Source organism: Chinchilla lanigera, unplaced genomic scaffold, assembly GCF_000276665.1.
Source record: "Chinchilla lanigera isolate Chin_1 unplaced genomic scaffold, ChiLan1.0 scaffold00085, whole genome shotgun sequence".
Classification (NCBI taxonomy): Eukaryota; Metazoa; Chordata; class Mammalia; order Rodentia; family Chinchillidae; genus Chinchilla; species Chinchilla lanigera.
Genome location: NW_004955486.1, coordinates 8,766,384 through 8,784,394, shown reverse-complemented (window position 1 = coordinate 8,784,394; position 18,011 = coordinate 8,766,384). Strand labels below are relative to the sequence as shown.

The window sequence follows — 18,011 nt, the reverse complement described above, 5'->3', positions numbered from 1 at the left end:
TGGACCGCGGCCCGCCTGGAGCGGCGCCCCAAGCCGGGCTGGCCTGCGCGGACTGGAGCGCCCTTCGGAGGGCGGAGCCCAGCGGCCGGCAGGGGGCGCCATCGGCCAGTGTGTGCCGCACAGGCGGCTGCGGAACTCGCCCTGGGCGAGCCCGACGGGGCGCACACTGGCCAGCCTCAGGGCCGCTGGGAGGCCCCCACTACCCCGGCGCGTCCCTGTCCGAGGTTCTGGCGTCGGGCGGCGACGAGGGCTCTTGCTGGAGGAGGCACCTGTCTCTTGCCGCCCCGCGCCTCCCCATCCGGAGTCGCTGGCGAGGCCCTGGCGGAACACGTGGCTCCCAGGAGAGCAGCCACAGCCCGGGGAGAGGCGGCCGATGCGCCAGCCCTGGCCTTGGGCTCTGACCTCTGCCTCTGCCCCAGCACCACCAGTTATCTCCTCCTAGCGAGCTGGTCTGTCGTAATCAGCTGTTTCTCAAGAGCCTCCTGTGCGAGGGCTCAGCACAGGGGTGCTGGGGTTGCATGGAGGTGCAGGCGGGGCTGGTGGGTCCGGGATGGGCCTTCTGCCCTCAGCAGCACAGATCGCCCCTCCGAGGAGCAGCCCTGCAGCTCTCCCCCAGCCAGGGAGCAGGGAGCAGGGAGCAGGGAGCGGGCTCTGTCTTGAAGTCGCCTTGTCTGGGTTCCCTGCTAGGTCAGTGCCAGCACCACCAGCAGACTAGGGCTTGAGACTAGAGCTGGACGCAGGCTTGGCCGGAGCAGGCACACAGAGCTGCCCAGCACAGGGCATTTGGGAGGCAGGTGGGCAGGCAGGAAGGTGGGAAGGAAGAAGGCAGGGAGGGAGGGGGAAACGGGCAGGAAGATCCTGCTGAGTGGGTTTTCCCAGCCCTCTGCCCAGGTGGTGGCCCTGTGGGGTGCACACCTGCCCTGGGATGGGGGTGCACCCAGGTGATGCCCTGAGCCCCTCCTGACTGTTCTCTCAGAGTAGCGGGACTCCCCTTGCTCTCTGCAGGCCTGCGAGGGTGGCTGGGTGCTGAGGAAAGCAGGGTGGTGGGTGTGGGTCCCGAGGGGCAGGCGGGGCTCTGGTGCCCGTGTGGGGAGCCCCCACCCCGGGGTGGCATCTCTGGCTGAGGGACTGAGGAGGAGCTCCTGCCCACTGAGGTGCCAGAGGGAGCCTGGGGACAGGATCAGGCCGTTGGGGTGCGGCAGACTGGGAGGAGGCTCCTCCACCAGCTGCCCAACCTGGAGAACAGGTTCCTCCACCGGCGTAGTGACAGTGGCGGAGGCCGGAGCGGTGCCCTGGCTGCTGCGGACAGAGCCAGAGGCCCCGTGAGGTGGGTGCTGGGTGGGTGGGGGGCAGCGCCGGGCTGGCTGGCAGCAGCTTAGCAGTGGCTCTGCAAGGGACTTCGTGGGGGGTCCGGTCCAGAGCCGGGTGCAGAGTCTCGGGTACCCTGCAAACGAGGGCAGGCAGGTGAGCGGTTCTGGGGCAGAGGCAGGTGCCCTTGGCCAGGGCTGGGCTGACCCTGTGGTGGTGGGGGCAGGAGGACACGATTCCTGCATGTGACAGAGCAGGGGCCCATGATCCGCACCTGAGTGGGGGTCAAGAAGGGGGCGGGTGCTGCTGATAGCTTCCACGGCTGGGCTGGGTCGGAGGGAGCACAGGGGCCCCAAGTCTGCCCACCTGTACCTGTGCTGTCTTTTTATTGCTACCAGGGTGTGACCTTGTTGAATGAAGGGGGGGGTGCGGCCACTGTCCTGAGTTGAGCTGGCTGACAACGGATGGAAGGCTGGGCACAGGGGCCCTGAGAGGGGAGATGGGGAGACTTCCTGGAGGAGGGGGAGGAGGGGGCATTGCTCTGGGGGGAGGCTGAGGGCTCTGTCCAGGAGAGGTGTGCAGCTTCCCAGCCTCCTATGGGTGGGTACCCGGTGGGCCGTAGGTGAGGCCAGAGAGGCCTGGCTGGGCGCAGCATCGTCTGGACGAGGACTCGGGACAGCACAGACCAGTGGGGCTTTGTGGCTGGGCTTCTCAGGTGCCTGCTGGGGCCCTCGAAGCGCTCACTGCCCTTGATGCCCTGTGTCTTGCCCTTGCAGGGGCCGGGCAGCTGGGTGCAGAACCTTCGCCTCTGCTGTCTGCAGGTGTGGTGTGGGCAGGGCCTTGGCTTCCAGCTGGCAGGTGGAGTGTCAGGGTCTCAGGTCTGGGGACTTGGGGCCTGGAGAGCCTGCACCCCCCACCCAGCGAGGCCATAGCTCCAGGTTCCTGGGAGGAAGTGGCTGAGCAGTGTACAGGGCGGGCTTACTTCTGGCGGCATGGGGGCGTCCAAGCCATTGAGGAGCCGAGCCCCTGCCCAGTCCAGAGCTGAGCGCCCGCAGGCACTAGGGACGTGCCTGCAGTTGGAATGGCATGAGAAGTGGTGAGGTGGAGTGTACCGCTTCTAACCACTCCTGGCCGCCTCTGGGCTCCTGTGGAGCAGGCAGGGTTGGCTTCAGGTAGGTGGCAGCGGCTGGGTGTGGTGGCTCACATCTGCAATCCCAGCACTGGGAGGCTGAGGCAGGAGTCACAAATTCTAGCCCAGCCTGCCTGGGCCAATTAGTAATTTAAGAAGCCCTTGTCTCAAAAAAACAAAAACGGGTCTGGGGATGCAGCTTAGTGTGAAGGCTCTTGGTTCACTGCTCAGCAACACGAGGCAAACAAAATAATCAGGGAAGCAATACCATCAGAAACTGGCTGAGCCTCGGGGTGGCACCAGTGCCCAGGTCTCTGCCCACTGCGTGCAGGGAGAAGAGGGCTCATGGATCAGCACTGCTTCCTGCAGCCCTCTTTCCTGAAATAGAACTAGACAGTGCCCTGCAACTCACTCCTCTGCCTTGGAACCTTCAATGGCTCCCCAGTGCCCATAGGGTGAAGCTCCAGCCTGAACTGGCATTCAGTGCTTCCATGCCAATAAGGGCACCCTGAGGAGCCGTTCCAGAGGCAGCATCCCAGTCAGGCAGAGGCTGCCCCAATTCTTAGGAGGCCCTGCCCCTGCCCTGTGGGGCAGGTCTTCCCAGCACATCCAGGAGGGCTTTCTGCAGTCCTGGCAGGTGACGACGAGAGGAGGCCCCGGGTCTGTGGCATTTTCTCCCAGCCTGAGCGGCAGCACCCGCAGATCCTCCTGGCTGCCGTCTGGGAATCTGCAGGCCCAACTCTGGGCCCTGAAGTCTGGGTGTGGCATGGGAGGCCTGGGAGGCCCGGGGAAGGAGCAGCTTGGAGGTGAGCAGGACCTTCAGGTGGCGTCTCCTCTTACAGTTCTGTGCCAGCGGTGCCTCAGCGCCCTGATGTCCCTGCGTCCTGTGGAGGTGCCACGCCTCCCCAGAGCCTGGGACCCCAGCCCTGCCCTGGAGGGCAGCTGGAGGTGGCATGTAGCCGACACCAGGCCCTGGGCTCTTTGGTTAGGGGCCAGTAAGTTGTCATCGTCCCAGGGACCCTGGATTCTGGGGGCCGTGGGAAGGGCCAGGGGCAGCTGTTCAGAGCCCCAGGCCAGATGCTGGTCGGGGAGGGGCTGGGGCTGTCGTGGTCTGGAAGCCTGGGGAGCTGGGCGGTGGCACCAGGCGGAGTGCGGCGCTCAGCCTTGCACTCAGGGCCTTCACTCCTGGGAAGGAGGCCCAGGCTGCTCAGGGCCTCATCTGTGCCCAGGGCAGTGTGGGCCCCATTCCTGGCGGCTGCTCCTTGGCTCACAGCCTCGGCTTGTGCACCCCTCCTCCTGCCTGGGGTCGCTCTGCTCTGCCCGGCCCAGCCTGCATCATCTGGCTTGGAACAGCCCTGCCCTGCACCGTTCCGAAGCTGCGCTGGCAGTGCGCCCCGCAGCCTGTACTCCATCCCTCCTGCTCGGGGACCCTCACCTCAGAGCCGGTGCCACCTCTCTACAAGCTTGGTGCTACCACAGGGAGGCCCACTGGCACCTCTGGGGCTCTAGTCATCCTCTAAGAGCTCAGCAAGTGCAGGGTCAAAAACACAGCACATGGCCACACCTGCGCCTCTCCTCAGCCAACCCTGCCTCCTGCCAGGCTGGGCTACCTCAGAGCTGCAGGGAGCTGCCATCATGGGGCTTTCTCTGCTGCTGTGATTCTTACCAGGATCAACAGTGTTGAAGGGTTTGGTTGCAGGGTCCCTTTGCCCTCCTTTTTTGGGGCAGGAGACGGGGTCTTGCTGTGTAGCCCACCCTGGCCTCGAACTCACAGCGATCGTCCTGCCTCAGCCTCCTGTGTTGGGATTAGAGGACTGCACCAACGCCCCCCGCCCCCAGCTTCCTTTGCCTTCTCTGTTGCCAACGAGCCCAGAGACCTTTTGTTTCGTACAGAAGCCTCAGGTTGGGCCGGGCCGCCTGGACCAGCTCTGACTCCAGTCATTTTGTGAGCTGGTTGTTGAACACAGCCATTATTCAAGTCAAATTAAACTAATTATGTATGTAAAACATAAATTACATTAAAAACCAAAGGTGGTAAACACTCAAAACATATCGCTCTCTAATTATTGACATCCTGCTGTTACATCTGCCCTTATCTAGGTGTGATTTTATCTGTCTGAGTAGTGGGAATACACACTCTACGAGTGATGGAGAACTTTTCAGAGACGAGCACCCAAGCTACAACCCTAAACTGGCGTGTTTATCGCAAAGGGCCAGGAGTGCGATTCCACCTGCATACTGAGGTTTTAGTTTAGAAAAACACAGCTTGTACATCAACATCACTTGTCTTAAAAACAGCCATGTGCCATGGGCTCGCCACCACTGTGCTATACAGTACTGCTGGCCTGTTCAAAACGCGGGAGTCAGTGGGCCCCACTGGTGCCTGGGAGTCGCTCCTGTGCAGATGGGTAAATGCCAGCCCGGCCCCAGAGAGTGGTGGGTAAGCCTGGAGCAGCTGCCCCCATGGGTTGCTGGATGCTTCCCTGTTAGAAATCAAAGTGACACTTGAAGAGCATGTATTTATGAGGCCTTGTGAAAAATAAATTGCACATTAATATGCATAGCATTTATATGAGCATTTTATAAAAAACTACTTGCTCAAAAGAAAAATTCAGGGAGAAAAGCGCCATGCTTTACATCTCTGCAAATCCCCCAGGTGTCTGGCGTGGGCCCGACAGCTGGATTCTCCCAGGGCCCCGTGGCCCACCTGTCACCTGTGTTTTGAAACCTGGCCTTTGGACAGATATGTGACCTCCCTGTGTGGCTGTGGCTGTGTCTTTGAGGTGGCCGCAGGCTGGACCCGAACCGTGCAGCGGTCTTGGTGGCCTCGGTGGTCTCTCGCTAGGCGCGATCTTCCCCACAGTGGACTGGAGTGTGTGTCTGGAAGCCCCGGCTCCTGGCATACGCAGATTTCCCCAACACAGACCCATTTCAGCCTTTGATGTCCAGAAATCACGTTAGCATCTCCGCCACTGAGCTCCAGCAAAGCCTTCAGTGTCCCAGAGCTGGCAGGCTCTCAGCGGTGGGTATGGGTTTTACAAAGGGCTAATTTTCACTCTGAGCGGGAGTCTCATGATTGGTGATAGATCTTGTGGCTTCCCTGTTTAGCAGGCTTACTGCATTTTTTCTTTTCTTCTTTTTTTTTTTGAGATGGGAGCTTGCTGTGTTACCTAGGCTGACCTTGAACTCCTGGGCCAAAGTGATCCTCTTGCCTCAGTTTCCCAGTAGCTGGGACCACGGGCACATGCCACCGTGCTTAGCTCTCATTTTTGAGATGTCTGTCAGAGTTTGAGTTGGCACAACTGTGGTGCACCTGCCAGCTGCCTTCCAGCAACAGGCTGCCCCGAGCTGCAGGCTGTGTTCCTTGGGGACCTGTCTCCTGCACAGGATGGTTGGGGGTGTGAGTCAAGGCGAAGTCCAGCACCGTGGTGCGTGTGCCGCTGCGTCGGAGGACGACCTCCCTCACAGCTCTGGGCGGTGGTCACAGCACTAGCCCTCTTTGGGGCCAGGTGGAGGCCCACGGTGTCACCCCCCCGCCCCCGCGAATGTCAACTCGGGGCAAAGATAACATTTTTGTTGGGAAAGTGGTGTAGATCTTGTAGACGCCCAAAGGTCCTGGGGCCCAGGGTTCCATGGGCCCCACTTTAGGAAGCAGTGCACTGTGGCTCAGTACCTGCCAGGTGCCATGTTCTGATTTTCGCTGACTCTGCTGGGCCCTGGCTTCCAAGACCTGTCCCCTTCCACACAGCCCCTCGCTTCTTGCTCCTGACCCCTGTGCCCCACATGGTGTCCCTACCAGGTGTGCCCAGCACCTCGCTCAGGGCAGCAGGGCGAGCGCCACTCAGACCCCCAAGCTGGGTCTCTGAGCACAGGGTACCAAATTTTCTGCTGCCCCATGTGGCAGCCGGGCAATGGCCAAACTTCCCCAGCCTGTGGGCGCTCTGGGCCCAGCCCCAGCTCCACGTTCCCTGCAGCCCCCAAGCCCTAATGGGCAGCGGGCCCAGGCTGGGAGGGCAGGGGCTCTGGAGAGGGTGCTGCGCCTGCCAGCCAAGGACCTGCTGTTCCCAGCATCACAGGCCTGTGCCTTGAGGCCACTCCCAGCCCAGACACCACAGCCAGGCAGGCGGCGGACGGGAGTTAGTGGCCCCGTGCTAGTGTGACCTTGAGGAGCCCTTGGGGATGCTGAAGAGCTGGGGGGCAGGAGAGAAGGGCAGGTGGTGGTCATCTTGCTGAGAGGAGGGTGAGCACTCAAGGCTCAGGCGGCAGGCCTAGGGGAGCCGGGATCTAGAGTGATGGGGGCGGGGGCCTTGCTCTTTCTAGGCCTCGGCTTCTCCCTTCAGAGAGGGATTTGTCTGTGGTCCTGCGTCCCCCGGGGGCCTGGGGCCAGCAGGAAGAGGACGCCCCGTCTGATGCCCCTGAGCCAGGATGCCAGGCGAGGGCGTGGCCTCTCGCCTCCTGGCACTGACGCAGAAGGTGGGAGGCGGCGGGGGAGGATGCAGGGCAGGCAGGCCGGGGCTTGCGGGGGGCCTCGCTGGCACTGCCGGGGAGGGGGCCACATGGGCCCCGGAAGCGGAAGCTCTTGCAAGCTGGCCGGGGTGGGGAGCTGGCTCAGGACTTGCAGCCAAGCAGGTACTCGGTCCTTGGCCTGGGGGGGCCATGAGGGTGGCTGGAGCCGGGGACTGCTTCCTGGGAGCCCCTTGTTCTCAGGATCTTGGGGGCACAGGGCCAGTCTCTTCCTGGGGGAAACTCTGCTGGTTGGGGTGTGGACGTCACCCCCCTGGGCCCCCTCCCCGCGCTTAGGGTCAGGGCTGATTAAGCAGTGACAGGGGCAGTGGGACCTCTCCACTCCGGGTCCAGCCTGGCCCTGCATGAGGCCACCAGTGAGTGGTCACCCATGACAGAGCCAGTTCCTAAGGGTTGGAGCAGGGCCAGAGGCCTGAGACTGGAGGCTTCTCCACCTTGGCCTGGGCTCCTGGGGGTCAGTCTGAACCCCACGGTGAGCCCGAGAGGGACAGGCCCAGCAAGATCATTCTGGCCCCTCCACCCACAGCCCCCGACCACTGGCACCCACCCTGCCACAGGACCTGCCGTAGCTGGTGTGAGGACACCATAGAGGGCCAGCTTCTGGGGCACGGGCTGGCGGGGGGCTCCTGGGTGCCAGGTGCGGCAGGGCCTGTGCCAGGGGCTGACCTCATGGTCCTTGGTGGCCACGCCTTGGCTTGTGGCAGCCGGCGTGCGCAGGACTGCTTCCTAATTAGGCTCCACAGTGCCAGCCCAGCCAGAGCCCCACGCCTGGCCATGTTCCGGCAGGCGTGTTGAGGCACAGCCGCACCGGCCGAGCAGGAAGCTGACTTGCAGGCACCTGGTGGTGCCGACCGGGCTGCTGTTGGGCTTGCGCTGGCGGCCGGGGAGCTGTGGCATTTGGTGCCTCGGGAGACCCTGGGACGGAGATCCCACAGCTGCGGTGAGCCTGGGGCCAGGCTGGCAGTGAGAGCCCCGGGGAGAAGAGGGGCCCTCAGCAGAGGCCGAGCCTGGGGCTGCTGGAAGCCCACTCCCCACAGCCTCTGAGGCTGGGACCCTGGAGCCCAGCCTGGTCGCCCCCAGCTGGGGAGGGATCCTTGGCTCAAGGGGGCTGAGGGGAGAGTGGCTGCCTTCCTCATGGGGGAGAGCAAGGCTATGGGGTCTGGAGGGTCCAGGTGTCTCCATGGAGATGCCTGTCCCAGGCAGCTCAGAGGGCTCTGGGTGCAGTGACCAAAGCCCAGGTCCTGAGCAGTTTCCTGGTCCCAGGGAGGGAAAGGGAAGGCATTGAGGAAGAGGCGCCAGGAGACTCTCGAAGGAGCTGGTCTGGGACCCGAGTGGTCGGATGCTGGGCAGGGAGGGGCTGGGCTGGAAGCTTCCAAGCAGGGGCCTGGCAGAGCTGGGGCATGGGGCCCTGGAGCAGGGCTGGCTGCTGGTCTAAATGGGCAGCTTGGGGGTGGTAAATGGGGGGCTTTGATCCCTGCCACACAGCTTCCAGGGAGATGGTTGCCTGGGAGGCTACAGGACTTCCATCCACAGCAGGATTTAGAGGCGGCTGAGACCCTGGACCTGTGGCCACCCTGCCATGAGACCACATCCGGAGGGGCCACGGGGAGCCCTAGGGTGCCGAGGACTGGTGGGCAGTGCCGTGCAGCCAGTGGGGCTGCAGGTTCTGGGCGTCCTGGTGCCCTGCCCTGCGGGGTCTGCTCTGTGAAGCTGGCCAGCTCCCGGTTTGCCTCCCATCTGACAAACTCTGAAGACAGCCCCTGGCACGGAGTGGGTACGCGGGCCTGGAGGCCTCTGACTGCGCCTGCTCTGCACCAAGCGCAAGAATGTCGCAGGCCTCGCCTGCCTATACCCTTGGCCCCAAGGCTTCCCTGCCTGGCGGCAGCCCTCTAACAATCTGTTCTTGTGGGCTGGGTAGAGCTGGGCTGCAGCCAAATGTCCTCCAGCGGGGGTCCCTGTGGTGTCCACTGCTGCCCAGGGCCGCTTACCTGGGCCCTACAGACCTCGCTGACTCTGCTTCTCTTGCTTGCCAGGCGTGCGATGGGCGACAGACCCAGCGGCCACCCCAGCGGCAGGGGACACTGGGGGAGCACAACCACGTCCGGGAAGCCTCCTGCCACCTGCTGACCCTGGCCACCCCACCACCAGCTGGGCCACCACACCCCTTCCTCCAGCATGGCTCCCCCGCCGACCGGGACCCTCATCCCTGCCTCTCTGCCTGAGGACCCGGGGCCTGCTCCTGACAGCAGATGGTTTTTCCTGCGCACCAACGTTCTGCCTGTGGGTAAGTGAGGCTGCGCTGGGCTGGGGACAGAGGTTTTCATGCCGAGGGACCTTCCTGAGAGCCCCGGGGAGCATGGGCTTCCTGCTAGGGCCCCTCGGCTGCCGCCCCCAGTCAGGGAGCTGGAGCACGGCACAGGGCAGCCAGCACGCGTCTGCCTCTCTGTGCAGGCAGAGTCTGGCAGGCTAGACACAGAGCGAGTTGGGCAGTGCAGCTGAGAGAGGGGCTGGGTTGATCCCTGGGGGACAACTCTGTGCCCCCTAACTGGACCAGGTGCCCAGGCACAGTCAGAAGGCCCGGGTCCTGATCTGAGAGGCTTTGGGTCAGGTGCGGAGACTGGCGCGTGGCGGCCAGCACTCCTGGGCTCTATTCTGCCGGCTGCTCTGTTGCGGGCAGGCCTGCCTCCGCTCGCCCGCCTGCCGTGCGTGTTCCTGTTCACACTGTGCGCCCGGCCCTGCAGCCGGCCGCGGCTTGTTCACCCCATACCTCCGGATGCGCCCGGGCAGGTCCCCGCCAGCCATGGGTGGGGACGCGTCGCTCACGCACACCGCCTTGCCGCCCGGTGTTCATCTCAGTGCTGCCTGGCAGACCCCAGGGAACAGATTCCCTGTGGGTAGAGAGAGCAGAGCCCGAGGGTCTCAGCCTGGTGTGCGGATGCTGAGTCAGGCAGGTCTCAGCCAGGGGGTTACACTGAGGGCAGGGGTCCGGGCTCCTGGTCTGCCCCAAGATCTTCTGGAAGAGTCCCCAGGCAGCCCTACTGAGCCCTGGGAAGTTCCTGCCAGAGGGCAGGGCAGGCAACTGTGGCATCTCCCTGGCCAAGTGTGCGATTCTGGTCAAGGTGGGGGTGGGTCTTGCTTTGTGGGGCTGGCCCCTGCCCTGGCTGTGCAGCCCAGCCCTCCCACCTGTATGTGCAGAGGTCAGCAGGTTGCCCACGTGGAGTGCGCCAGGGGTCGCTCTGGGGGTGGCCCTGGCCCACTGAGTTCAGGGTCGTGTGCAGGCAGCTTGCACAGAACCCAGCTGCAGGTACGGCCTGCTCTGTGCCGCCTACTCTTGGACCCCAGGCCTCTGCATCTTGCAAGGAGCCAGGTCCAGTCTCCAGATGGGCAGCCAGGCTGCCAGGGGCCGGACCTGAGCGGGTTTCCATCCACAGCCTCGCTGCTTTGTCCCAGCAGTGAGCGCAGGCGGGGACCAGGGACAGCTGCCCCGGGGAGCGGATGGGGGCTTGCTGGCAGGGCAGGGGCTGGACAGTGGTGGAGGCCTCTGCACGTCCAGCGGGGCCCTTTATGGCTGCAGACCCTGTGCAGTGCGTCTGCCCCAGTTCTGCGTATCCGTGGTAACGGGTTTCAGGGAGAGCAGCCCAGTTTGATTCCTGAGATGCAGGGCGGGGCACACAGGAGCTGCTGGTGCCTGGCATGTGGAGGCTGCTACATTGTTGGGATGTGGCCCTGGCCCCCAAACTCAGGGCCTTGGGGCACGGGGTCTCCCATGCAGGGTGCTGAGGCCTCACTGTCATAGGCCTGTCCCTTTCCGCCCCTGACTGAGAATTCACAAGGCTCTGTGAGAAGCTGGTCTCCATGCCCCCCACCCTGGTGCCCATGGGGTCATGGATGGCAAAGGTGAAAGATCGGGCTGGACAGACACCAGGGTGCTCCCTGCAGGGAGGGTGGTCCCTGGCTCGCAGGTTTGGGAGCTATCTCTGCAGCTGTCTGGCCACCCCAGAGACACATGCCTGTGGGCCACGGTGGTGGAGGGGCTGAGGCGGCTGCACCCTTCCCTTCTTAGGGCTCCACGCAGCCGCTCCTCCCAGCGCAGGGACGGCATGGAGGTTGGCAGGGACTGTGTGTGGCTGCCCCTCCCTGAGCTGGGCTGCACTGGTCTCTGGAGAGCTGGCAGCCGTGCAGACTCACAGTGGACAGGGCTACTGAACCCACAATATGGAGGGCCCCTCCCTCCACGCTGCCTGTCCCTCCTGGCCCAGCCCCAGCTGCTCGTGACTCAGGTGTGGACAAGGCTGCACAGCCCTGGGGACGGATGCTGCTGCTGACCCAGTTGCACAGAGCCGGCTTTCTGCCTTGTTGCTGGAGAGGGGACCTGGCTGGCCCGGGGAGGCCCAGCATGCCGAGTGGTGCTGTCCTGTAGGCCCGTGTGTGCCAAGCATTCTGGCTGGTGCCCCTCTGTCTCCAGGGGCACCAGGCTCTGGGTGTCAGGGCCGTGGGCCAGCTGGATGGTGAATCAGGTTGTGAGAGCCTGTGGCTTGGCCTGAGCTATGAGGCTGGGGTGGGGGACAAGTGTCCAGAGGGAGGACACGTTCCTGGGTTCTCACCTCAGGGCATGCTGAGAACAGCTCCCCCAAGGACCCCACACTGCCACACAATGTCTGCTCTTGCGTGACTTTTCCTCCTGGTGAAAGCGGGCCAGGCACGAGGAGCAGCAGGAAGATACAGGACGTAGACAAAGATCCAGAGGTGCCTGCGGGTTCAGCTTGAGTGCTCGCCTGACTCAGGTCTTTCCCCGAGCTCCTCTGACTCGAGTTTATCCTGGAGCCTGATTTTAATGACCACCTGCTGCACCCTGTGTGCAGCGCCCAGGCGCCCTGATGCTCTGTCCCCGCTCAGAACGGTCTTACTCATGCACCCTGGTTCTGTGTGTGTGCACGGCCTAGGCCGTCTCGGTGGAGGCTGCACTTCTGCATGCAGCAGCATTTGATCTGCACTGGGCTCTCTGAAGCTCCTGCCCTCAGTCTCTCCCTGAGGAGTTGGAGGCGGCCCCAGCGATGTGTGCCATGGGCCTCAGCGGGAAGCCCCGCACCTTTCCACATCCAGCCCACGGGATACAGGTCCAAGGGCAGTTCTTGGGCGAGGAGGCCACATGGACTCTCCTCCAGGGCCGCCTGGGGAAGTGACCCAGTGGCAACTGCTTGGGGTCGTTGAGGCTTGGGGCAGATGGATGTGTGCCAGGCATTTGGGCTGTGGGCCGGGCCAGGGTTTCTGTGCTCTCCCCTGGGCAGGACAGGGTGGGAGCCACTGCTAGCCGAGGGGACCTTGGTGCACATGTCGCCCAGCCTTGACCCAAGGGGGGAGGCTGCATCTGGGTATCCTTGGGATCCTGGGGGTTGGTGAATAAGGCTGGGGAAGGGCTGGGGGCAAGGGGCCGTGGGAAGCTGGGGTCCACAGGCCACTGCTGCAGGGGCCCAGGCCAGGATGAGTGCAGCAGGAGATACCACCTGTGTGTGTGGGGCAGCTCGCCCGCTGCCTGGGACCTGCTCCCTGCCCATCTCTCTTCCTGCACCAGCAGCTGACCCTGGGAGACGAGAAGGGCAGCCAGGTGGGCAGATACAGCCCAGCTCCGGGCTGTTCCTGCCTCTGCTGAGCTCTGGGCAAGCGGTTGCAGTCAGCGGCCTCCTGGGGGCAACTTCTGCTGTCCAGCAAAGGGACAGGGCTGGCATTTTTCTTGGGGCTTCGTGTGGGTCCACAGAGGAGGATGTGGGCAGTGAGGCTGTCCTGTGAGGGTCCTGAGTGGTCAGCTGAGGGGAATTCTCCCGGATCTCCACCAGAGGCTCCAGGTGAGCTTGGAGCAGGGCGCATGCGTTGTGCCCAGGAGTCCAGGCCCTGAGTGGCCGGTTGGGGCCCTGTGTCCCTGGGGCCTGCTGCCTGACCCTGTGTGTGCTGTGCTGTGCTGGTAGTGTGTAAACTGGCTCCTGGGGCAGGCTCTTTGGGGTCTGCATTCTCTCCAGCCTCCCAAGTGGGTCAGGCACTGGCCAAGGGTCACCCTGCCTGGCATGGGGCCTTGGATTCCTGTTCTGGGGCCTCGGGCTCACCCCTACCTGCACAGTGCCAGGAGCACCCCTCTGCACCCTGCCCAGCCCCAACTCTGACCTGCTGTGGCCAGCTGACCACCCTGCCCACCTCTCAAACGTGTGTTCACTGAGAGCCCAGCCTCACTTGCACTCCAGCTTCCCTCTCTGGGCGGACTGCCTCCCCTGGGGGGTCCTCCAGGCCAGATCCTGGGGACAGCCTTCCACCCATGACATCCAGTACCCCTGGGCATCCCTGCAGGCCCAGGTTCCCACCTTACTGCAGCTCTGCTGCCGTCCTGGCTGAGCTGCCAGACTGGTTATACCAGGGGCCACTTCCACCTGTCCCCTTCCTGCTCCCACCCCACAACCACACACGTACACACGTACACATGCCACACACACCCCTTCCACAATGCATACACATGTGACCACATGTACACACATGCACACATATACCTATGTGTGCCCACATGACACACATAACACATGCACATACATGCACACATGTACACACATCCACCACCGTGGCCAGCACTCCTTACCAGGTGCTCAGACCCTTCAAGCTCTACCCAGCTCTCCTCTGCCCACCCTGGCAGTGCCTGCCCCTTGAAGGACCCTCCTGCTGTGGCCCCCCGAGCCCCTGGTATCTGCCCCACAGCTTTCGAAAATGGCGACTTGGCTGGGTGTGTGTTCCACGCTGGTCACTGGCCTGAGGCCTCCTCCAAGCAGGGTCACACTGAACTCCTGGCCACCCAGCCAGAGCCCTGGGGACGCTCGGAGCAGACTCGGCAGCAGTTGTCGGGAGGTGCGAGTGAGCGGATGAATGAGCTGGCAGCCGGCGTTAGCTGTGCGTGCAGGCGGCAGCTGGTTTATAGCAGAGATCCACGTGGGGGCCTGGGGCTTGGCTTGGCTTGGAGAGGATGGGGCAGGGCCCGCACCCTGTGGCCTTGGGCCCAGGGCAGGACTGCATGGTCTCTGCCAGGGCACCTCCTTCTGTGCCAGCTTCCTGGGGTGAGGTGAGCTCCGGGTGGCGGTGGGGGTTCTCTGGCCATCTGCCCCACCCAGGCTTGGCTGCGCCACCTGAGTGTCCCGGAAGGGCTCCCTGCCCTTTCCCTGCTCTGAGCCCAGGGTGGGCCTGGCCCACTTCCTCCCTGCTGACCCTGGCTGGGCATCAGCTGGATTGAGCACTGTCAGCCAGCATGGCAGACATGGTTTTCTCCCAAAGTGAGAGGCCCACCTTGCCACCTGCCCATGGCCTCCCTCTGCCCCTGGGCGGGCCCTGGTCCCTTGGGCAGCTCCCCTTCCAGCTGGGCATCCGTCTCACTCGCCCAGCTCTGCGCTGCCCCACCCAGGGGAGCCGAGCTCCCCCCCCCCACATCAGGGTGGCCCTTCCCCGCTGCAGCTCCCATGACAGGAGTGCCGCTCCAGGCCAATGACAGGTGCCCTGGGGACCCTGGGCAGGTTCCGGCTTCCTCTCCTTGTGTCTCAGTTTCCCCTCCAGAAAGCGAAGTCAGGAGTCACCTGTGGGCCTCTAGGAGTGTTCCCACCTCCTCCTGCTAGGGCCGACGAGGCACAGCCAAGGGTCTGGGGCTCTCAGGGTTAGGGGCCTCCGGGCCAGATGGGGTGGGTCCCGGCTCTATGCTCCCCCAAGGGCAGGCCACGGTTGCCCTCCCGGGGTGCCGCGTGGGAGGCGCGTGCCGGTGGGGACAGAGCTGATCCTGTGTGGTGTCTTGGGTTCTGACTGAGAACGGGACGTCTTCAGACCAGATGCCGGTGGAGAGTGGAGCACACACTTTCTAAATTTAGCCAGTTGCGATTGCACATTTACCCAATTAGACTCATCGATTGGGCGCGCGAGCTGGCTCTCCCCGCGGCCCTCGCTGTGCCTCTCGCTGCCGCCCTGCGTGTGGCGCTCCGGGCTGTGTGGCCGCAGCAGGGGACTGCAGCGGGTATAAAGGTCTGAGCCTAGCCCTGCTCTGAGCCATCTGTCATGCCCTGAGCCCGGCTCCATTGCTGCCGAGAGCTGCTCACAGTGCAGGGGCCAGGGCTGAGTCCCCGTGGGCTCCTTTCCACCAGGGAGAGGTGACACCCCAGGGTCCCAGACGCCAGGCCTGCCCCTGGCATTTGCAGAGCATTGGGCTGTTGCTCCTTGCATGGAGGAACCTCACCATCTTGCTGGGAAGGCAGATTCCCAACAACACAAGGTCATGTCCCGGGACCTTGGGAGGGACAAGGCAACCAGGGAGGACTTCCTGCACAAGGTTCTGCGCACCACACCTTGGCAGCCAGGCTGGGGGCAGGGGCACGTGGAGAAGTCAGCCCATGAAACGTGTGAGGTGGGGCAAATGCTGAGGAAGACAGCTGGGCCTGTCCAGGGCCCCGGGCACAAGGCTGGGTGTCCAATGGAGAGATGTCCAGCAGCATGGTGGGTGTCCTGGAGAGGCCAGGAGGCCTGTGGGGGTGAGGGTGAGGCCCAGGGAGCGTGCGTCTGGGTCACTGGGGAAGGAAGGAAGCGTGCTGGGCTAGGGGCTGGGGAGGCTCTCGGCCGGACGATGGTGGCTGGACAGCTGGCCCTCTGCCTTCAGAGCTGCGCCCAAGTGCACCTGGCCACCGTGACAGACACGTGGCATGCCACCTAGCGGCCGCTCCCTGCTCCACACTGGTTTGTACCAGAGACCCCGGACCTGGGACTCCTGGAGCCGCTGCTCAGAGTCAGGACTTCTTTCATGGCTTCCAAACTATATCTCAGTCTTGGCTTCTTGCAGGCGGAAGCCTGGGTCTCGTCCCCTGCAGTCTGGGGTGCTGGCTCTCGGCTGCATGCCCTGGGGAACAGGTCTCGTGCATCCTTTCTCCCAGGGCTTTGCCTCCACAAGCTTCGGGCTCTGGCTGTGACGGGTTCCTGGTGCCTCTGTCCTGTGAGAGCCCCTCTTCCCTTCTGGCAGAGCCCGGTGCAGATGTAAAGGCGTGCAGCGGATGTGATTGGAGGGCGCTGATCCCTCCAGGTGCCCAGGAAGTGGACGGGGCCAGGCCTCCCCACCCTGCCTGCACCCAGCGGGGTCTCAAAGCCTGGAGTTGGTGCTCAGGGCTGTCACTTGGGGAAAAGCCTTTGGAGGGGCTGGGGAGAGGCAGAATGCAGAAGGCAGCCCCTAGCCCCACTGGCCAAGCCCCTGTGTGATGTCCCAGGAGCCAAGCAGCGCTGGCTCTGAATCTCGGTGGCTTCCAAGCAGGAGCCCCATCCTGGCCTGCGCTTGGCCCTGCCAGCCCAAGGCATACACTGGGAGGGCCTGGGGCATTGAGGCTGGGAGGACGCTGGGGGTTTGTTCCTGAAGTCACCCCATACCTGTTTCTGAGAGCGGTCCCTCAGTCTGGGGGCCTTGGCCAGCTTCTCCTCTGGTTGGGGGTGGCGCTGATCTGGCCCTGTTAGTCTGAGGTTCTGGTATCAAGAGTGGGCAGAGAAGTGTGTGTGGGGGGCAGCATTCTGGGAGAGGCCTTGGGGCCGAGTGGGGGCTGCTTGCTGGAGTGGCATGGAGCAGTGCCCGCTGGGGACCCCAAACCAGAAGTGTCCGGTAAGTCCTCTGCCCCTTCCTCAACCCCCACAGACGCAACAGCCAGAGCCCTCAGCGCAAAGTGTCTGCAGTCCCTCACGGCAGCGACGGCCAGGGCTCTGCTGCAGGCACGTGGTGTGAGGGGTGCCCAATGCTGCCCACCCTGCAGGGGCTGCCTGGGCCCCAGCTGCAGTCAGATGCTGCATCCCAGGGTGCCCTGGCACAGAGCCTCACTGGCTTGCAGAGTCCGGCTGGGTGGTGGCCAGGGCACCTAGAAAGCAGAAAGCCTTGGTGTTCATGGACCCCATGTGTTCAGGACAGACTCGAGGGTCAGCGTGGTCCGCCATCCACTGGAAGAACCACACATGTCTGAGTCCATGCCTGGGGAAACTGAGGCCTGGAGAGAGGAGGCTGGAGCTACTCATGGGTCTCTAGACCAAGGCCACAGTGACAGGGTCTGCCGGGGGCAAAATGGAGACGCTGGCTGTGCCTCCAAAGTCACCTCCCCGGTACCCCTCCTCCCACGTGCCCCAGGAATCTGCTCCCCATCTGGTGCCCATTTGGGCCTTGTCCCGGACACGGCCTTTCCTCCTTTGCCAGCAAGGCTGGTGAGTCCAGAGGGTGGCATCTCCTCAGTGGCCACATCCTGCTCCAGGGCCAGGCCAGGACGCCCCTGTCAGATGCTAGAGAGGCGTCCAGGACGCCCACGGGTCCAGAAACATCACGGCTTGGGCAACTTCCCCAGCAGCCAGGACCTTCCCTGTGCCATAGCTGGCAGAGTGGGGCTGGCTGGGAGCTTTCTCAGCTCTGCAGCCAGGGCAGGCCCAGGAGGGGTCCAGGCCTCTCCCCACTCTCTCCCTCCTGGCCTGAGCCCGCTGCGGGGAGGGGGCAGGGTCAGGACCTGGCTAGGTGGTGAGCAGCCGCCTGCTCAGAAGCCTGGGGTACCTGGAAGGGTCTCGGGCCGTGGGAATGGGCTGCCACAGTGCGACTAGTGTCTCCCATCCTGGTCCCCTCTCCAGGCCCCAGGTGCAGTTTCCAAGACAGCAGCCCGAAGTCCCGCTCCCCGGAATCAGATCAGGGAGGGTGCCACCGCCTCGCCCCTTAGAGGAGCCCTCTTCGCAGTCCGTGGCCCCAGCCGCAGGGCTGTCAGGGCTCTGCAGGCGCCCCTCTGCAGGTGGGGTGGGGGAGGGGCGGCCCGACCCTACCTTCCCACACCTGGGTGGGGGATGGGCTGCGTGGAGTCCTCGGCCCCGCCCCCTCCGCTCGGGTTTGGTCGGCCTTAGCGGGGCGGGGAGGCGCCGCGTCTTTGCGGGAAGGGAAAGTACTTTGGCTGCGGCGGCGCGGGGCGGGCAGGGGGTGTGGTGCGGAGCGCGAGTGACAGCGCGCTCCTTTCGGCTGCGCCTCCGCGGGGCGCAGTGTCACCGTGTC

The 18,011-nt window shown here is 64.0% G+C and overlaps 1 protein-coding gene across 4 annotated transcripts in view; it reads left to right on the top strand.

Annotated features, from left to right (window-relative positions):
* The window catches only part of Plch2 (phospholipase C, eta 2), a 67,346-nt gene that overhangs the window by 750 nt on the left and 48,585 nt on the right, over window positions 1-18,011 (top strand). Inside the window, exons 1-2 of one of the 4 annotated variants that reach the window (XM_013504173.1) lie at window positions 1,256-1,327; window positions 8,995-9,245. In XM_013504173.1, coding sequence (XP_013359627.1) covers window positions 9,137-9,245 — 109 coding nt within the window. In that variant the 5' untranslated portion in view covers window positions 1,256-1,327; window positions 8,995-9,136. Of the gene's footprint in view, window positions 1-1,255; window positions 1,328-6,979; window positions 7,067-7,715; window positions 7,902-8,994; window positions 9,246-18,011 lie in introns of those variants that run through there. The other 3 variants (XM_013504170.1, XM_013504169.1, XM_013504172.1) reach the window with 3 other exon arrangements.